Source organism: Calypte anna, chromosome 28 (assembly GCF_003957555.1).
Source record: "Calypte anna isolate BGI_N300 chromosome 28, bCalAnn1_v1.p, whole genome shotgun sequence".
In the NCBI taxonomy this organism is placed as follows: Eukaryota; Metazoa; Chordata; class Aves; order Apodiformes; family Trochilidae; genus Calypte; species Calypte anna.
In genome coordinates this window covers 1,877,562-1,896,517 of record NC_044273.1, presented here as the reverse complement: position 1 = coordinate 1,896,517, position 18,956 = coordinate 1,877,562, and the positions used below count along the sequence as shown (strand labels likewise).

The 18,956-nt window shown below is 56.1% G+C and overlaps 2 protein-coding genes across 2 annotated transcripts; one reads left to right on the top strand and one right to left on the bottom strand.

Annotated features, from left to right (window-relative positions):
• Positions 1-205: 205 nt before the first annotated feature.
• CREB3L3 (cAMP responsive element binding protein 3 like 3) lies at positions 206-5,608 on the bottom strand. Its single transcript, XM_030466654.1, has 11 exons — positions 5,524-5,608; positions 4,616-4,798; positions 3,241-3,365; positions 2,827-3,082; positions 2,334-2,446; positions 2,002-2,133; positions 1,815-1,921; positions 1,642-1,710; positions 1,457-1,541; positions 1,022-1,118; positions 206-917 (listed from the first exon to the last, which is right to left on the bottom strand). The coding sequence occupies exons 1-11, from the start codon at positions 5,606-5,608 to the stop codon at positions 568-570; spliced, it is 1,602 nt and encodes a 533-aa protein (XP_030322514.1). The 3' UTR covers positions 206-567.
• Positions 5,609-6,023: 415 nt separating this feature from the next.
• MAP2K2 (mitogen-activated protein kinase kinase 2) lies at positions 6,024-16,423 on the top strand. The gene is made up of 11 exons (XM_030466465.1): positions 6,024-6,140; positions 7,371-7,581; positions 8,990-9,136; positions 9,758-9,835; positions 10,286-10,337; positions 10,433-10,557; positions 12,045-12,258; positions 13,216-13,280; positions 13,893-13,954; positions 14,642-14,687; positions 15,905-16,423. Exons 1-11 carry the CDS (start codon positions 6,055-6,057, stop codon positions 16,013-16,015), a joined length of 1,197 nt encoding a protein of 398 aa, XP_030322325.1. The 5' UTR covers positions 6,024-6,054; the 3' UTR covers positions 16,016-16,423.
• Positions 16,424-18,956: the final 2,533 nt, after the last annotated feature.

Below are 18,956 nucleotides of genomic sequence, written 5' to 3'. Positions count from 1 at the left end.
AGATGTCACCAGGCAGTGGAATGGGACTGGTGCTGGCCCAGTCCTGGCCTGGCACAGGGCTGGGAGCTGTGGGAGGGTCTGGCTGTGTGTCCCTGTTTCCTCATGGCACCTGGGCTTAAGGTGGCCCTGGCCCAAGTGTGCTTGAACCCCTGTGGATCCCTACACTAATCAGGTGGATTTTTTTTTTCCAAAATACCTTTTATTTAGAGATGAAAATAAAGCTTAAAAAAACAAAACAAAACAAAAAAACCCAAAACCAAACAAAACAAACTAGTTGCAACTTCAGTAGCCAACAGCCCAAGGTCCCTCCAGTCCCCTTGAGCCTATCCTGAGTGACACCTTATCCATTCTGCACCTGGTGGGCAGGAGCAGCCCCTTCCCTCCCAGTAAGGCCAATGGAAACCAGTCTTATTTCCCAGTTCCCAGACACAAGCAAAGCCAAGTGGGTCCAGTGTCTGCCCACACCCAGAGGCAGATCCTAGAGGGGCCACCCCAAAGGTTTGTTCCATAGGGGACGAGGTGCTCAGCCACCCCATGGTGTGTCCCCCCGTGGTCCCTGGGAACTCCTCAAAGCTCCTCAGCCTGCTCCAGCACCATGGGCCTGCTGTGTCCAGCCTTGGTCCATGCCAGCGGTGCCAGGCCAGGGTGTGGTGCGGTGCCATCCCCAGGACCAGTGTCAGCTCTGTCCCCATCCCTGGGGCTCAGCCCCTTGGGGGTGAGTGGCTGTGAGCCATTGTGAGGGGAGACTTTGCCCGGGTGGGGGGTGAATGTTGGGGCAGTGAAGGCTTCGTGCAGGGACTCCAGGGCTTCTCCTGGGTGTTCTGGCCACAGAGGCTCCGGGGGCTTCTCGTCCCCAGCTTGGGGCTGTGCATAAGCCACACGGGAGGCAGCTGTGTTGTGCAGGGACCTAGAGAAAACTGAGTGTGTGGGAGGGTCAGGGCTTGCTCCAGCACCCCGAGCTCCCTGCACCCCGAGCTCCCAGCACCCCAAGGTCCTGGAGCAGCCCCAGCACAGCCCTCACCTCGCACGGGTCCGAAGTCACCGCCTGTCTTGGCCGTGCTGGGGGTGAAGGGGCTGATGGAAGGGAAGAGGATGAGCATGAAGGAGAGCAGCAGGACCTGGGGACAGAGGGGGAACATCACTGTGTGCAGGGGTGGAGGGGAGACAAGTTCTGAGGCACAGATCCCAGAGAGGGGATGGTGGCAGAACCTGTGGCTTTCTGTCCCTCCCTGTGCATGTGCCCCTGTCAGTGTCCCTCTGTCTGTCTGTCCATCCATCCTTCCCCCCATCCTCACATGCCTCCATCCCTTCCTCCATCCAGCCTTGGAACAACTATCCTTCTCCCTTAGCACACTCCCATCCCTCCTCTGTCTATCCTTCCATCCAACCCTGCTGGCAACATCTCTGGGGGTCTGACCCTCCCTCCCAAGCCTGGAGGGGTTGGGGCTCCACACACCCCAATGCAGGTTCCCGTCTGTGCTGCCTTGTTGCTTGACTGTACCACGAGGGCCTGAAGCTTCTTCAGCTGCTCCAGGAGGGACCTGGGGACAGAGAGAGCCCATCAGCACCTCCAGGCCCCTCCTGCTCCACCCCAGCCCCATCCTGCCATCCCCCACCTCATCCTGCCCTGGGAACACCTACGAGTTCTGCTGCTCCAGGTGAAGGACCTTCCTCTGCAGCTCCTGGTTCTGGGCCGTGCATGCTGACACCCTGGGGGACAGGGAGAGGGGCACAAGGTGAGGGAAGGACAGCTGGGGGGGGCTGGCAAGGGGCAGTGCTGCCCCCAGGGTGCCTGTGCCAGGGCAGTGCTGTACCTGCTCTCCAGCCCATCGATGTATTCCTTCTTCTTCTTGCGGCTCTCCTGAGCCGACTGCTTGTTCCGGATCTTCCGCCGGATCTTCTTCAGCACCCGCTCCTCGTACTGGAGAGCAGGGGAGGGGAGGGGTTGAGAAAACATCCCTCCCCCAACTTCACACCCTGCCCAGGCACTGTGGGACCCACCTTGGTGAGGGGCAGTTGTGTGGGCAGGGTCACCCCTTCCTTCACCAGCAGCTTCTTCTCATCCTCGGTCAGCACCAGCTCCTGGAACTGCCCCTGGCTGGGCCTCAGCAGTGCCCCGGGCACCTGTGGGTGCTGCAGGGCCAGGGGACAGAGGGGTCACCCCCTGCCTGGCCCCTGGGACCGTGAATGGGACTTGTGGCACAGGCATGAGGATGGGATCGTGGTCCAGGAAGGGACAGGGATGGGATCAGGATGTGGGAAAGGGGACAAGTGTGGGGATGGGGAGGGATGGGGAAAGGGACAAGGAGGGACAAGGAGGGACAGGGACTCACGGCATCAGAGCTGCCAGAGAGCAGCAGGTCCTTGACAGTGAGGGTGCAGGAGGTGGGTGGGGAGACCACGGGGTCCTGGCTCTGCTCTGGGAAGAAGCCGGGGTGCCACATGTCTGGGTGAGGGGAGAGGGGAGGCTGTCAGCAGCCCTGTGTCCCCTTCTGTCCCCTGCATCTCCACTGCAGGACCCTCACCCCTGCCATGCTCCCACAGCTACAGTGACTTGCTACCACCCACCAGTCCAGTGTCCCCACACTCTGTGCCCCAAAACTGTCCCTCTGGTCCTTCCCCAGTCCCCCCAGAAGACCCAGTGCTGCTCAGCCCACCTTGGCACCCCCAGTCCCTCCAAACCTCCTTCGACTTCCATTCTCCACCAACACCAGTCTGCCCAGTTCACCCCAGTTCCCAAGTTCTCCCCACTCCCCTCATTTCCCACCAAGTCCTCCAGACCTCCCAGTTCACTCCAGTCCCCCCAGTCTCTCCCCCATGGCTCACCCAGGTCGATGGAGACCTCGGGGTGCAGGGCCCCAGCCTCCCCTGGGAGGGGCAGAGCCCGGCAGGAGCTGGCGTAGGGGTACAGGACCTTGCTGGGACCCCCCTCATAGCACCTGGGAGGGCTGTCAAGCTGGTCTGAGGGGGGGTCCTCGGAGACCCCACTGTCACTGGCAGCTGGGGACCAGCTGGGTGAGTCCGACACCGAGTCCCCAGAGCCCAGGATGGAGCTGAGGAAGTCCTCACTGTCCTGAGGATGCTGAGGGGACACCGGTGTCCATCACCCTGGAGCTGCCCACTCTGCAGGGTGGTCCCAGCTCCCGAGCAAGGTGCAGGGATGGGGGGTGTGGAGGCGTCTCTCTCCTGCCAGACCCAGGGATGGAGTGGGGATGGGCCCCCCTCAGCCTGGGGACTCACCCCGTCCTCGTGCCAGGCCCCTGGTGCTGTCCCCAGCTCCACTCCTCGGAGGATCCCATCCTGCCGGTCGAAGAGGAGGTCCAGCAGGTCCAGGTTGTCCAGACTGCCCATGTCAGAGGCCATGGCTACCAGGTGACAGGGTCAGGTCCCCGACCCAATCCCCAGGACTGCCCCCCTGCCTCCCACCCCCCCCCAAACCCTGGGGACACCCCAAATCATTGGGCAGAAGTGGGGCTGGGGAGAGGGTGCAGGTTTGAGCAGGGGCAGGTGTGGATGTACCTACACGTGTGCACGTTCCAACACACGTGTGCAGGTACCTACACGTGTGTGTGTGCGGCTGTGTGCACAGCTGGATGTTGCCCACGCGTGGGCAGAGCTGTGTCCCTGCACCCACACGAGTGTGAGTGTGCACGAGCCCCCACAGACATGGGCACACATAGGTGCACACACGTGTGAACACATGTGGGCACAGCTGGCAGAACCTGACGTGAAGGCAGGGACTCAGAGCCATGGCAGCACATCCCTCCTCCTTCTTCCAGCACCTGAAAACTCCAGAACTTTTTCTCCCATGGGCACCCAGCCTCGCTCTGCCCCACAAGCACCAGAGCAGGATGAGGGCCCAGAGCTGGGGGCTGGGTCAGCTCCCCCACGCCAGAAGAGCAGGTTAATGATTTTGGGTGGGGGAGGAGACAGCTACCATCAGCCACCCCAAAGAGGGGACAGCCCCGCTCTGCCACCCCACCACCACCCCAGGCATTGCTCAAGACCCCAGACTCAGAGAAAACCAACAGCCAGCTGTGTGCCCACCCAGCTGATCAGCTGAGAACCCAGCTACCCAACCGGCTGACTGACCAACTGACAACTAGTTGAGCAGCCCAATCAATGAACCTATCAACCCAGAAAAAATGCTCAACCTGCTGCCCAACTCACCAATTAACACACAATCAACCCACTGACCAGCTGACCACTCAACTGAGTGACCAACAAACCCACCACCCAACCACCCTTGGTACCACTCATGGTACCCAGTGTCCTTCAAGCCAGGTTTGAGGACTGTTATCCATGCCATGGTGTTGGGTTGGTCAGCCCAGGCAAGGGGCTTTATTGCACCCTGTCCTTCATAGAATCGGCTGGGTTGGAAGGGACCTCAGAGATCATCAACTCCAACCCTTGATCCACTCCTGCTGCAGTTCCCAGCCCATGGCACTCAGTGCCACATCCAGGCTCTTTGGAAATATCTCCAGACACGGAGAATCCACTACTTCCCTGAGCAGCCCATTCCAATGAATGCTTCATGCTCAGCCCTTCCAGTGAGCCCTGATGACCCCATGGCACCATCAGGGACCCTATAGAGGGCTGGCTGCCAAGCACATACCTGTGTGAGATCCCACTCCCACGGACTTGTCCTCTCTCCTCAACCCCCTCAGTGTGCAGGGAGTGAGGTGGACACCAAACCCAGTCACCTCCTCCTCCTCCTCCGTAGTGCCCTGGCCCAAGTGGCAAAGTTTAAACTCCAACTGCACAGAAATAACATCATGGATTGCAAAACCTCCTGTCCCTGATTGGGGATGATGCTGTGGGGCTGGGCATGCTGTGCTCCGTAACTCATTAGACAAATGTTTTTGTCATCCTCCTTTAAGAGGGGCAGGAAGGGCCCGGGCTGGTGGGCAAAGTCCAAGCTCTGTTGCTGCCCATGAACTTTCACCCATTTTGGGGATGATTTCCCTTTTTTTTTTTTTTTTTCCCCCAGACAACCACATGGGTGTTAATCCCTTTTTTAGGCCTTGAGAACATCCGGGGACGATGTTGACTTGGACTCTACCCTTCCCTCATGGCTTCCCCCACACCAAACCTTGCTCCCATCTCCCTGTGGGCAGGGCTGGGCTGGACACCCGGGTCCTGCTCCCCATCACCGGGGCTTCCTGCACCCTCCCTGCCTCAGTTTCCCCCTTGGGCTATCTGGGGGCTGAACACACTACAGTTTGCTGCCTGCTGTTTGCTGCTCAGCCCCTCACAGGGAAGCTGTCAGCCCAAGGCATGGCCCCTCCTGGGTGCCAGACCCCCGGGATCCCCCCGGGTCCCCTCAGGCAGGGAAGGTGACCCAGGCATGGTGGGGACAAGGCCCCTCAGCCCCTTATCTGCTGCTCGATGCCCTCTGACCCTGGGGCAGCGCTGCCGGCAGCCGCTCCCCGATTTATGGGCCCCTTGGCGGAGCCGGGAGCCCCTGGAACCGAGCAAAGGGCACCCACCCACCCACCCACCCGCCCGCCCGCCCGGCGCCACCAGACCCCGGGGCTGCGGTTGAGCTCTCCAGAGAGAGAACCGGGGAGCTGAGGGGAGGGCGGGAGGGGAGGCAGAAGACGGGCATGGCGGGCAGAAGACGGGCATGGCTCGGGGGGGCTCCTGGGCTCTGATTGCTGCCGAGCCCTCAGCCCCCGTCCCTCGTCCCTCGTCCCTCGTCCCCCCGCAGCTCCCGCTCAGCCCCCGCCTCACAGCGATGCCGCCCACACCCTCCCCACCCCGCGCTCTTCCCTCAGCCAACTCTCGCGAGGCTTCCGGAGCCCCTCCCGTCTCCCCGGCCCCACCTTACCCAAGCCCCGCCCACCCATTAGGACACGCCCACCCCACTCCCCGCCCCAGCGCCATTGGCACCACCCCCATCGGCACCGGCCCCCTCTCCCGCCTTAGCCCCGCCCCCCGGTCGCCGTAGCCCCGCCCCTCGGTCGCCGTAGCCCCGCCCCTCGCGCGCCCCCGCCAGGCCCCGCCCCCCCCTGCGCGCCCCCGCAGGCCCCGCAGGCGCGGCCCGGCCCGGCCATGCCGGCCAAGAGGAAGCCGGTGCTGCCGGCCCTCAACATCGCCCCCAGCGCCGCCGAGGGGCCGAGCCCCGACGGTTCCGCCGAGTGAGTCAGTGGCGGCGGGGCCCGCCCAGCCTGCGCCGCGACCGGGGGCTGCCCGGGCCTGGGGAAGGGAGAGAAGGCGGGGGAGGGCCGTGACAGGGCGGGCACTGGGCCTTGGTGTGGGGGAAGATGGGGCAGCCCTGAGGGAACCGGGGTGAACGGGCACCGGGCCGGGAGGGGCTGAGGGGGCCGCGGCAGGGCAGGCACCGGGCTTGGGGAGCTTGTGGGGGGCGGACAGGCCAGACGCCGGGCCCGGGAGGAGCGGGGGACAGCGGGTTGGGGGGTCCAAGGCGGGCCTGAGGAAGCTGGGACAGGCCTGGCACTGGGCCTGGGGGGTGAGAGGGGGTCAGGGTGAGCGGACATGGGGTCTGGGGGACAGGGGCTGAGCGCAGGTGGAGGCTGAGCTGGTGGCCGGGTTTGCTGGGGGGTGGCAGAGGAGGCTGGGGAGGATCTGGGGCATGGGGGGACCAGGAGTGGGTTGTGGGAGCCAGGATTTGGGGCAGGAATCAGGGCTTGGGGGACAGCACGTGGGGTAAAGAGGGTGGCATGGGCAGTGCTGGGGGAGACCAAGCGTGCCATGGGGGGGCTGGGTGGAAGGGAAGGGTGAGACCCTCCAGAGCTGTTGCCTGAGGCTTGGAGGAGGTGAAGAGGGTGGACAGCAAATAGAAGGGAGCAGCTGGGGCTTGTGTGGATGGTGGGAGCTCAGCAGCAGGTGCTGGGGGAGCACAGACACCACTTTGTGCTCAGGAGCAGTGGGTTTGGGGGCTGTAACAAAGCAGGGGGTTGCTGGACACTCTGGAAAGCCCTTCTTGTGTTTCACAGCAAAACCCAAGCTTGGCTTCTTGTGTCGAGGGAGAGGTTGCTGGTGCTGCCATTCTCCCTGGGCTGAGCTGTGCTGCCTCTCTAAGGGTTGAAGGATTTTCCCTGCTCCTTGGTTTCCCCTGAGCAGCTGGCTGCACTGAAGCTCCTCTCCAGAGGAGATGTGTGTGTTGGGCAGATAGTGCACCATGGGTCTCACTGTCCCTCTCAGCACCAGAGCTGAGCCCTGCCTCATTCCAGGCCTTTGCTTTAGTCTTGCTGCTGTATCAGGGGCTGAGTATGTGTCAGATGACAGCTTTCAGTTATTTCCCTCTGCTTCCCTAAAAAAAAACAACCAAACCCACAACCTTCTTTCTCTGGCACTGCCCCTGCAGTCTCCTGACCATCCCTTCTGTCTCTTTCTCCCTTCTCCAGGGCAAACCTGGTGGACCTTCAGAAGAAGCTTGAGGAGCTGGAGCTGGATGAGCAGCAGAAGAAGCGCCTGGAAGCTTTTCTCACCCAGAAAGCCAAAGTTGGTGAGCTGAAGGATGATGACTTTGAGAGGATCTCTGAACTGGGGGCTGGCAACGGCGGCGTGGTCACCAAAGTGCAGCACAAACCCTCAGGGCTCATTATGGCACGGAAGGTAATGAGGGGAAAAAGAGAAGTGGGCTGTGGTGTTGTGCCAGAGGGTGTCCAGCACTCTGAGAGCACCAGCTTGGCTTAGGATCTCTGCAGTGACACATCTGCACCCTCCAAGGGTGGGACTGAGGTCCTGGTTGCCCTCAGCTGGGTTTTAGGTGGAGTCTCTGCTGCTTCACCTCTGCCCATCTCCAAGTCCTCCCCTGGGAGTGGCCACAATCTCTGCACCAGATCCTGCTGTGCCTTGGGTGAAAACAGAACATTTATTCTCCTTCCAGAGAAGCTGAGTGTAATGAACTGGGCTAACCTGGACAGAAGCAGCAGGAAGCAGATCTCCTGAGGATCCTAGGTTGTGGCTATGGAGGGCTGGAAGTGGCTGGAAGGTGGAGGGATAGGTTTGGCATACACATGTTCCTTGTCACCCACCCAACAGATCCCCCCTGTAGTTCCAAGCAGCCACCATGGGTCCTTTCAGCCATGGGTGTGAGGGAGAATTATTCTGCTCTGGTGCCTGGTAGTAGAACATGAGGAGATGCTTCATCTGTCTGCTAGAGGAGGCAGCACCCAGCAAGAACAGGGTGACCACTCCTCTGGAGGAAACTCTCTGGTCTCTCCTGCAGTTGGGATGCTCAAGTGGGTCCCGTGAGCAAATCTGCTTCTCCAGGTGGCTTCTTGGAGGCTTCCAGGGTGTTTGATTTGGGAGTGTTGGTTGTCACTGGGTGGGTTTTGGGAGCTCTGTGTTCAGAAAGTGAAGTCACTGTCCCTGCTGCAGAGAAAGGGCTGTGTGTGGCTGGGGTTGGATGTCCTGGAGCTCCCAGGAACAGTGTCTGGTTTTGGGGTTTTTTTGGTTTGTTGCTTTTTTTTTTTTTTTCCTGATTTGCCATTGCCTTTCCCAGCCTCTGGCTTCCCCCCCCACAGCTGTGTTAACTGACTCCAGGTGGAGGATAAAAAGCAACTGCTCTTTCAAGGGCATAATCTTCACTTTTTTCTTTTTTTCTTTTTCTTTTTTTTTTTTTTTTTTTTTTTTTTTTGTTTTTTTTTTCTTTCTGTGGTTTCTTTGATGATACCAGAGCACCTCTTCTTACAACACCTACAGCACTTGTGAAAATGTTCCTCTCTGCTGAGTCAGGTCTGCAGCAAACTTCTGACTTGTCTTTCCACTCAGTATCCTGTGCAATCTCCACCTGGCCAGGGGTTGCCTCAGCCTCTCAGAGGCTGCCCAGGGCTCTGCCTCTCCCTTTATCCTTGACATCAGTCTGCAAATGGTAAAAACCACACCAATGCAGAGCTTCCCGTGAAGGCTTTGTTTCTTTTCCACACTCAGGACTTGCTCACATGGTTCCTGTAAGTTTTTCCAGGTGTGTTACACCTTAAATACTGCTTTGTTTTGTTTTTTTTTTCTTTCTTGGCAGCTGATTCATTTAGAAATCAAGCCAGCCATCAGGAATCAGATTATCCGAGAGCTGCAGGTGCTGCATGAGTGTAATTCCCCATACATTGTGGGTTTCTATGGAGCCTTCTACAGTGATGGAGAGATCTCCATCTGCATGGAGCACATGGTGAGTCCCAGTTTCCTCCTCTGCAAACTCCTGCCCTGGTCTGAACCCTTTCTCCCCAAGACTTGAAATTGCAAGTGACACCAGACAGGGTGCTGCCAGCACCAGTGGCTCCATGCCTGGGAGCACATGCAAGGCCACTGTGCTCCTGGTAGGAGCCACACATGAGGGCACTGAAATGAGAGAGAGAACTTTTTAGAAAGCAGAAGCCAAGGTTTAGGGGTTGGCCAAACAGAACTCTTGTCAACCCCTGGCTCTGCAGCACTTCCCATGAAGCACAGATCACATTTGCTGTTGTCTCTGGTGGGAAACTGTGTTGTCACTCCTGGATCAGCACTGACAGCATCATCTCTGCGTCCACCACTGATGGAAAGGAAGCTAAGAACTAACAACAAGAAGCAGAGCTGATAGAAGATAACACTGAAATAAGTTTCAACAAGAAGCTTGAGCTGTGATCTCCAGATCTCTCTTGCTATGGAAAGAAGGGGCTTGATGCTGAGCTGTTTCAGGCAGCTGAGCTGGGATGCTCTGGGCTGTTCATACACTGTGTGCCCTCCCTGGGTCTGCTTGCTTTGTTCTCCTGCTGGGGATTGGCCTGGTGGTCACCTCTGTTCTTTGTTTTAGGATGGTGGCTCTTTGGATCAAGTGTTGAAAGAAGCCAAAAGAATTCCTGAGGAGATCTTGGGGAAAGTCAGCATAGCGGTGAGTTGTGGTGGTGGCTTTCCAGGATTCCAGAAGGGATTTGCTGGGCATGGTTTGGGAATAGTGCTTCTGTAGCCTTAGGAATCTTTCTTTCCCCATAAACACTTTCCTGCCCTGACCTACAGCAAGAGGCAGTGGTGTGTGCAAGAGGCGAGGGAGAAACCATATTGCCAACCACTCTCCATAACCCTGACCCCTTGGTGTTACACCATCTGGTGTTGGCTCCTCCTGGAGAAGGTTTGGGAGAAGCTTTCTTGGGTGGTTAACCCAGGATCTGTGAGGGACAGGGTGGTAAACTGCAACCTCTGAAACACATGGACACCATGGGGTGGCTTTCCTTGCCACTCCAGTGTGGCAGCACTCAGAGTTTATGCAACGTGTCCTGCTGAGGGGAAAGCACTTCCCTCCCTCCCCTGCTCTGATCTCATCCTCTCTTTGGTTTCCTTCTAGGTTCTGAGGGGTTTGGCATATCTGCGAGAGAAGCACCAAATCATGCACAGAGGTGAGAGGAGGAACCTAAAAATAGCTGCCTGTGGTACGTTAGCCTTGTGCTTTCCCTAGAGTCACATTTACTCTCTCCTCTCTCCCTGTTGTCAGATGTGAAGCCTTCTAACATCCTGGTTAATTCTCGAGGAGAGATTAAGCTGTGTGACTTTGGGGTCAGCGGCCAACTCATTGACTCCATGGCAAACTCTTTTGTGGGAACTCGGTCCTACATGTCTGTAAGTTCCTTCCAGCTTTTCATCTGGGATTTTTTTACAATCTGGGTTCAACTCTGCTCTTACAGACTCAGTGGGGAGTGTCCTGATTGTTCATGTTTTTCCTCTTGTTTCCATCCTCACCTGGGCTGCCCCAATCCTGGCTCCCATAGGGGTGAGCCCAGTGTTTCAAGGTGCTGTCCTGTGCTGGAGGATTGGATAAGTCCATGTCCCCCTGAGGGCTCCAACCTGTGCTCAGCTAGCAGTGCTGCATGTGGAAGTGCAGAGACTTGTAGGGAATAACCTTTTGGATCCTACAAATACTTCCAGCTTTGATTTTCCCAAGTGTTTCCCAAACCTGTTTTCTTTTCATGCAAAGAAAAGGTTGGTTCTTCATTCAAGAACCTGAGTGTGACTGCTGGTACACTCAGCTCCCCTGCTGCTTTCACCATGTGCAAAATGGGGGTAAAACCAGTTTAGTGCAGCTGGGTTTTGGTACAGGCTAATGGGAAATTAAAGCCAAACTGGAGTCAGCCAGTGAGGGTGAACTGGTTGTGCCTCTCCTTTAAATGAGAATCATCAACTGCAGGTCATAAAGTGCCTGTAACAATAAAATAACCTCCTTGCTGCCTCCCAGTGCCTGAAGGGCAGAGGGTCGTGGCTGGAAATGAGTGGTGGGTTACTGGGGCAGCAGTCAGAGTGCCCTCCTGAGCTGCTCTCATATTTTGGGAATGGTTATTCAAGCACAGTTATAGTTAGACAGTGGCTATTTAAAAATAATGTCTCCTTCTCTCCTTCACACTCAGCCCCTGGCTTTGCCCAGCTGGCTCCAGGCTGCCAGTGTGGATGACTTGCACTGATGTACTTAATTTTTATTTTTCACTCAATTGTAAGACCCAAGAGTGGCTTTTCTGCTCCTGAAATTCCTCCTGGGCAGTAACAGAAATGAGCAGGGGAAAAAAAAAAATTGAACACGAGAGGAAAATTTTTCACTCTGAGGCCAGTCAGCCATTGGAATGGTTTCCCAGGATGTGGGAGGAAGGGGTGGATTCCCCCACCTGAAACAGCTTGAAGGGGTGCATATAAACAATAATATGAGAAGAGTTGAACCAGATGATCCTTAAGGTCCCTTCCCACTGACATTCTATGATTCTCATTGATAACTGGAGCTCGTTAGATCTCAGCAATAGAGATCTCAGAGCATTAGGTTCCTGCTGTGTGCTCTCAGTGCTTGCAGCTGTAGATGCTGCTCAGCTGTAGCTGTGAGTGAGATGGGTGCAAGTGCTGAATGGTTGGACTTGATCTTGAAGGTCCTTTCCAACCATCATCATTCTATGATGGTGGACACCTGATTCTTTGGGACACCCCTTCCCCTGGAAGAGTGGAGAGCTGAGCTGGAGAGACCATCAGGATCTTAGAATCCCATTGATTTCACCTCAGGGCGTGTTATTCCCCACTCTGGCTGCTGCTGTCCTCTCTCAGGGGGTGTTTCTCTGCTCTTCCCTTCCCAGCCTGAGCGGTTGCAGGGCACCCACTACTCGGTCCAGTCTGACATCTGGAGCATGGGGCTGTCGTTAGTGGAGCTGTCGATCGGAAGGTACCCAATCCCCCCGCCAGACTCCAAGGAACTGGAAGCAATATTTGGCCGTCCTGTGGTGGACGGGGCAGAGGGAGAACCTCACAGCATCTCGCCGCGGGCCAGGCCCCCAGGACGCCCCGTCAGTGGTAGGGGCTGTCGTGTGCATTGCAAACAACAACACAGAGGTGGGGGAGAAGGGGTCGGGTCGGGCTGCCCAAAAGGCCCCTCTGGGTGAGGGGAAGTGAGAGTGTCCCCAAGGTGGCCTCGCTGCAGATGCTCCAGCAGAATCCACTCTGCTGCAGAGGTTTGTCATCCCTGAAGTGTAAGGAGGAATCTGGACTGGCGTGGGGAGGTGAGGAGGTTTGCTCTCAGGATGCTGACCAGGCTCTGTTAAGGTTTTGAAGAGCTCATTTTATCTGCCTGCATCCCATGAGGAAGCTCAAAGCCCCACAGCAAGGCACCCTGTGCTGGGGACAACACAGGCTCTCAGGATGTGCACCCCTTGGTGGAGATGCTTTGAGGGACACTGGCACAGCCCCTGTTGCTCCTCAAGTTTTGCCCAAGCCATTGGCAGGTTCCTTTCATGGACACTGTCACAGCTCCTGTGGCTCCTCAGGTTTTGCCCATGCTGCTGGCAGGTTCCTTTCAGGGACACTGTCACAGCCCCTCTTGCTCCTCAAGTTTTGCCCATGCTGCTGACAGGTTTCTTTCAAGCTAGAGGAACCTTTTTTGGGAAAAGCTTTGCTAGGAGCTCTCATGGAAGCAACACACCAGCATGAGGGTTTGAAGAAAGCTCTGAGTGAGCCATTTGCTTGGAAGCAGAAGGCTCTAGAAACGCTGCCAGCCTGCCACAGCAGATGGTCTGCCACTCTCCAAATGCTCCAAGTTAGGAAATCAATGGACTGTAGGCATGGTGAAAGAAATTGGAAATCTCAGAATTTATTTTTCATTGTTCTTTAAACCTCCAGTCAGTTCCTAGGCAGGTTGCCTCTGCCTCTCCCAGCAGAAGTCCCTCAGCACCCATGCTTTTCACACGACATGAGGCCCCTTCCTGTCCCCAGGCAGCTTCTCACCACTGTTTTTGTCACTTTTTCACCACACAGGCCATGGGATGGACAGCCGGCCTGCCATGGCCATCTTTGAACTGCTGGATTATATAGTTAATGAGGTGGGTATTTCTTTATCCTTGGCCCTCCTGGGGCTTCCCTGGGGTACAGCAGTGTCATGTCTGCTCTGCTGGGTCAGAGTGGGTTCCAAAACCTTTGCTTGAGCAGAGGGTTTTCAATAGAGATGAAGCCCTTTGAATGAGGGTGCTAAAACTCCAGGCAGCAGTATCCTACCAGCCTTGCAAGGCAGAATTCATCCCAGCAGCAAGCAGAAAGAGCAGTTCCCCTGGTCAAAGTGATAGGAGTTGACCCCCAGTTAGTGTGTTTATTGCCAGAGAGCTGGGATTTTTTGGGGCTGGATCTGGAATTAATGATGCTGCAATTGCAGTTTCACAAGTTTTGGCAGCAGATTCAGGCTGGGGCCCCCCCTCCACCCCCCAAGCTTCACATGGTGCTAGGGCAGAAGTTTGCTGTCAGCCCAGCCATGTCCTGCCAGGGTGGGGAATGGCAGGGAGCAGTTTTTGGGTTGTAAAGGGCAGCTTGGAGGAGGAGAGCTGGAAAGCACAGAGCTTTTCTGCAGCTCATTAAAGACTGCCACTCATTAAAGGTGCCACTCTGGTTTTTGACCCATTCACACACAGTGATGCAGAAAACCTTTCTCCTTCTCCCTGCAGCCACCTCCCAAGCTGCCGAATGGAGTTTTCACACAAGACTTCCAGGAGTTTGTAAATAAATGGTAAGGATTTAATCTTCTGGCTGATGGTGGGGGCCTGTGTGCACTCCCTGACAGCTCTGCAGGCTGCTTTATCCAAAATGTTCAGTACAGTGGTGTGTACTCTGTGCTTTAGAGGTGACCCCTCCCTGCCTGCAGTGTGATCCTGCACTGTTCTGGGAGCTCCTGCCTTGGGAAGCTTTGGAATAAAAACAGTTTATTTGTGGTGATGCTTAGCAGTATCCCAGCACCTTCTAAATCTGAGCCTGGCAGGGGGATGGGGGAGCAGATTGCTGGGACTGTGAGTCACCCCCCAGCCTTGCAGGCACCAGGCATACACACACCATCCACTTCCAGACCTTCTGACGCCATGTGGGGGGCACCTGAAGGTGCTGCTCCAGCCCCTGTTAAATAACAGAGGCTGGACCTGACAAAAATCACTAATCCCTGCCAGCTTTGGGTCCTGTTCTCCATCTGAAGGGTGCAGTTCATCCACATGGCCTAGAAGAGATGGATCCTGCAGCTCTCCTAGGAGCTGGGCTGTTGGAAGCAGTCCTTTAGGGGCTGTTTGGATGCTGCCAAGCTCCTGGGAAAACCAGCCAGGAGCCCAAGTGGCTTTTCAGTGAAGCTGAAGACCTCTCCAGCCAGATAACCTGCTTTCCCACAAGAAATGTCAGTGTTGGTTTTGTTCTTTTGTTCTTCTCGTTTCAGCTTAATTAAAAATCCAGCAGAACGGGCAGATCTGAAGATGCTGATGGTAAGTGGGGAGAAGCAATTTTCTTTCTCTAGTGGGATGCCAAGAGATCTCCAACCTGCTGCCACATCCCCTCTGTGCTTCTCTTGCTCTAAAGGCTGGAGACTCCCAGGCTGAGCTTAAGATGAGCCAAACAGAGCTCAGGAGAGAGAGTGACTCACCTGGGTTCAAAGGCAGTGATGGTATCTGCCCTATGTGGAGCCCAGGGTGGGAACCATATCTGTGCAGGTGCCTGGGACAAACCTTTGCCTCCTGAGCTGGGCAGATGAATTGATGCCAGCTCTTACTCAGCCCAATGTGTGATTGCAGCCCAGAAAACCAACCATGTCCTGGGCTGCATGGACCAAAGCCTGGCAGCAGGTTGGGGGAGGGGATTCTCTGGTGAGACTCTACCTGGAGAACTGTGTCCATCTCTGAAGTCCCCACTGTGAGACAGACATGGATCTACTAAAACCATGAAAATGATCAAGGAGCTGGAGACTGAGGCTGGAAAGGAGAAGGCTGCAGGGAGACCTTAAAGCACCATCCAGTGCCTGAAGGGGCTCCAGGAAAGCTGGGGAGGGACTTTGGACAAGGGCAGGAAACAGTAGGACAAGGGGTGATGACTTTAAGCTTCAAGAGGGAGATCTAGGTTACACATTAGGAAGAAATTCTTTGGTGTGAGGGTGCTGAGCCCCAGGTTGCCCAGAGAAGCTGTGGCTGCCCCATCCCTGGCAGTGTTGAAGGCCCCAGGTTGCATGGGGCTTGGAGCAGCCTGGGCTGGTGGGAGGTGTCCCTGACCATGGCAGGGAGTGGCACTGGGTGAGCTTTATGGTCCCTTCACACCCAGGGGAGCAGGGTTTGCCATCCAGGGGCATTTGAGGACCACAGGACACAGAGGAGCTGCAGCACTGTGCTTTGCCTGCCCATTCAGAGCTGCATTTCAGCCTGCTCACAGGCAGGGGCCACGCAGACTCTTGTGTCCTTTAAATCTCCCTTGCTCCCATCTCTGTGTGTCAGCTTCTTGGCCAGAACAAAACAAACCAAAACCCCAGCCACAGGGCTGCAGCTTTCTCAAAATCTGCTTTCTCTGCTGGGGAGCAGCCTGAGCTGTCACGCTGGGGTCTTCTCACCTCCACGGGCTCCAGCCCATGGCATGGGGCTGAGTTTGGGGGGGCTGGGGAGCACGTGGAGATGCTCCTAACTCAGTTTTGTTTTGTGTTTTTTCTCTTTGCCTTCAGAGTCACACCTTCATCAAACGCTCTGAGGTGGAGGAGGTGGATTTCGCCGGCTGGCTGTGCAAAACGCTGAGGTTGAACCAGCCCAGCACACCCACCCGTGCTGCCATGTGAGGGCCCAGCCAAGCCACTGCCTGGTGTCAGTACCTCTGCCTCTTGTCACCATTTCCTTCTCCTCTCCAGGCCATGACAGAACTGCCCTCCTCCCTCCCCCTCAGCCCCTCCTCGCCTCGCATCCCAGCAGCAAAGCACCGGCCCCTCAGAAGCATCTTTCTCGACTGCCCCCCAGCCCAGGCAGGGTGGGTTTCCTTTGATGTGGAGGGGTTCCAGGCCTCTGCTCCAGCTCTTGGAGCTCCTGACACCTGGGAAACGTGGTGCTGCTTCGGTTAATTTTTCTTTTCTTTTGTTTGGGCTTTTTGGTTTGGGTTGGTTTTTTTGTTTGTTTGTTTTTTGGGTTTGTTTTGTGGTTGTGTTTTTTGGGTTTTGGTTTTTTTTTCTTTTTTTTTTTTGAAACATGTTCACTTGGGTTAAAAAAAAAAATAATTGTGTGTATGTGTATATGCACACTTTGCATGTGTGTATGAGATGCTGACAAGGGCTGAGGACGAGGAGATACACAGCCCACGCTTCTCCTCCCAGGTTTCCATGTGGGCTCCAGGATGGAGAAATCAGGGAAAAACCCAGTCTAGGGTGACCCAAAATGGTGTTGCCATCCTGCTGGGTACAAGGTGGGCACACACTGGTGTGGGCAGGTCTGCAGGATGAGATGTGGCTGAGCTGGAGGAGAACAGGGTGATGAGCTCCCTCCTGAGCCCTCTGGGTGGAGGAGAGGAGAGATTTGTATTTTCTTAGTTTTCCTTTTAAAGGCTTGTTTTTAAAAGCTGTACTTGTCACATGGGGGACGTTTCAGTCAGGTTTGGTGTCTGGCAAGTGTTGGACGGGCTCTGGGCTGGCAGTGGGAGGTGTGGGGCAGGACTTTTGGGGCTCCCCTGGATCATGGTTTCCCTGTTGACTACTGAGGTGGGAGGAGACGATCCTTGGGTTTTCCATCCTTGGCTCCTTCCAGATTTGCCCACCATGGCCAGCCTGTCAGTGGGGTCCCTCTCCATCTCCTAGAGCTGGAGAAAATAAAACCCCTCCAGGCTGCTTAGTTTCTCCAGCTACCCCTGGCCCACCCCACAGGTGGTCTCAGCCATGGTGGCCGTAGCAGGGCTGCAGAGGCCCCTGTTGGAGCCCCCCGAGTCCCCTGCTCCCCTCAGCTGGGAGGTTTGGGGTGCCTGGGGGGGGCATTGCAGGGTGGGGATGAACCCCCCTGCACAGACAACCCACAAGGGTTCCCAAAGGCCACCTCAACCAGACTGTGGGTGATGGGACCCTCCTGCCTGCTGAGCGCCCTGCAGACCCCCCTGGCTATGGGGGCTGAGCCAGGCTGGGTGTCCCGGTGTGTCCCCCCCAGCAGTGCTGTGCTGTGGGGTGACAGGTCCAGCTGTCACCTCCTCATCCTCCACACGGGTGTATTTTCAGGTGACTTGCTGCCCTGCTCCTCTCCTTGGTGATCCCCAAGCTCACTCCCTGTGAGGAGATGACTTTTGGCAGCTTGGTGGGATTTTTTTGGTGTGTTTTCTTTCTTCCAGGCTGTCTTTTGTTATTTGTTTTGTTCTTTTTTCTCACCCCTTAGGGTGGCTACTGATGTCCCCTCTACCTGTGCTCGGGGGTCCCTGACAGCCATGACTTGGGACCCCCAAACCCTTCATCCCCAATTCCTTTCCCCTTCCAAATGACAAAGGGGGAGGAGTGTGTGGGGGGTGGATATTCCCCCCCCCCCATCAAACCCAAGGGGTGAGACCCTTGTTTTTGGGCTGGGGGTTTGTGCTTGCTCCCTCAGCTCATGCCCAGCCGAGCTCCCACAGCTCCTCCTTATTTTTGCCTCTTGATTTAAGCAGGAGATGGGGACTGGGGACAGCTCATAAAACTTGAGGGTCTTTTTGGTTGGTTTTGGTGCTGGGTTTTGGAGGATGAAGCTCACGGAGGGCTTTGTTGGTGCATTTTTTTTATTTTTATTTTTTTTTTTTAAAACTTGCTATCTTCATCGTTGGGTTGTGGGGGGGGGGGTAGTGGAATATAATAATAAATAAATGGCACTTGATATTTAGCAGCTTTTTCTCTTCCTGAACCAAAGCGGCTTTAACCCCCGCAGAGCCAGCAGGAGGGATGTCACCGACTCTGCTTGGGGACACGGCCGATGTCACCGACTGTGTTTGGGGACACGGCCACGCCGGGTTGTGCCGGGGATGGCTCTGGCGGTGCTGTCCATCGGCTGCCTCCAGCGGAAAGAGCCGAGAAGGGAAGGATCTTGGCAGGAGGCAGCCCCGGCGGGATGCGGTGCCCTGAATCCCAGCCCCGGCAGATTGGGTTTGACATCTTTAGAGTGGAAATATTGGTGGCTTTTTCAGTCTTTCATCCCAAGGATTTCAGAAAATATTTCTGGGGTTTGGGGATGAAATACGTGGAGGTGAATTTTTATTTTTTTTTTAGTTTTTTTTAGTTACTCAGAGGTGATAAAAAGCAGGGCGAGGTGAAGCTGGGCTCTGCCAACCCAAGGCAGCCTCGGACAGATCGAAATTGGGCCCAGAATTGAAAAAGAATTGGTTTTTCTGGAGAGTTCTGGTGCCAAAGCAATGCTGGGGCTCTGGGAGGGGATGCTGGCACCTGTCTTGGTGGTGGCACTTTGGGGGTGGTTTGGTTGTCTCAGTTTTTCTTCTCTTGGTGCTTTGAGACCCCCGTGGGGGCCTGGCCTGCAGAGACCGGGGTCAACTCACTGCACCCATGGGAGCTGCAGGACCCATGGGGTCCCTCGGGCTGGGTGTGAGGTTTTGGGGTTGCAGGATGGAAAGGGGGGGGCTGCTCAGGGCTGGGAGAAAGGGTAGCCCCAACCTTGCTGTTTTATGGGATGAGGGGGCTTTGAGGTCCTGCCCCCTCCCCTGACATAAGTGGATGCTCTTCATTGCCGGTGGTTTTGGGGTGAACCGGGGTGGAGGATCTGGGTTGGCCACAC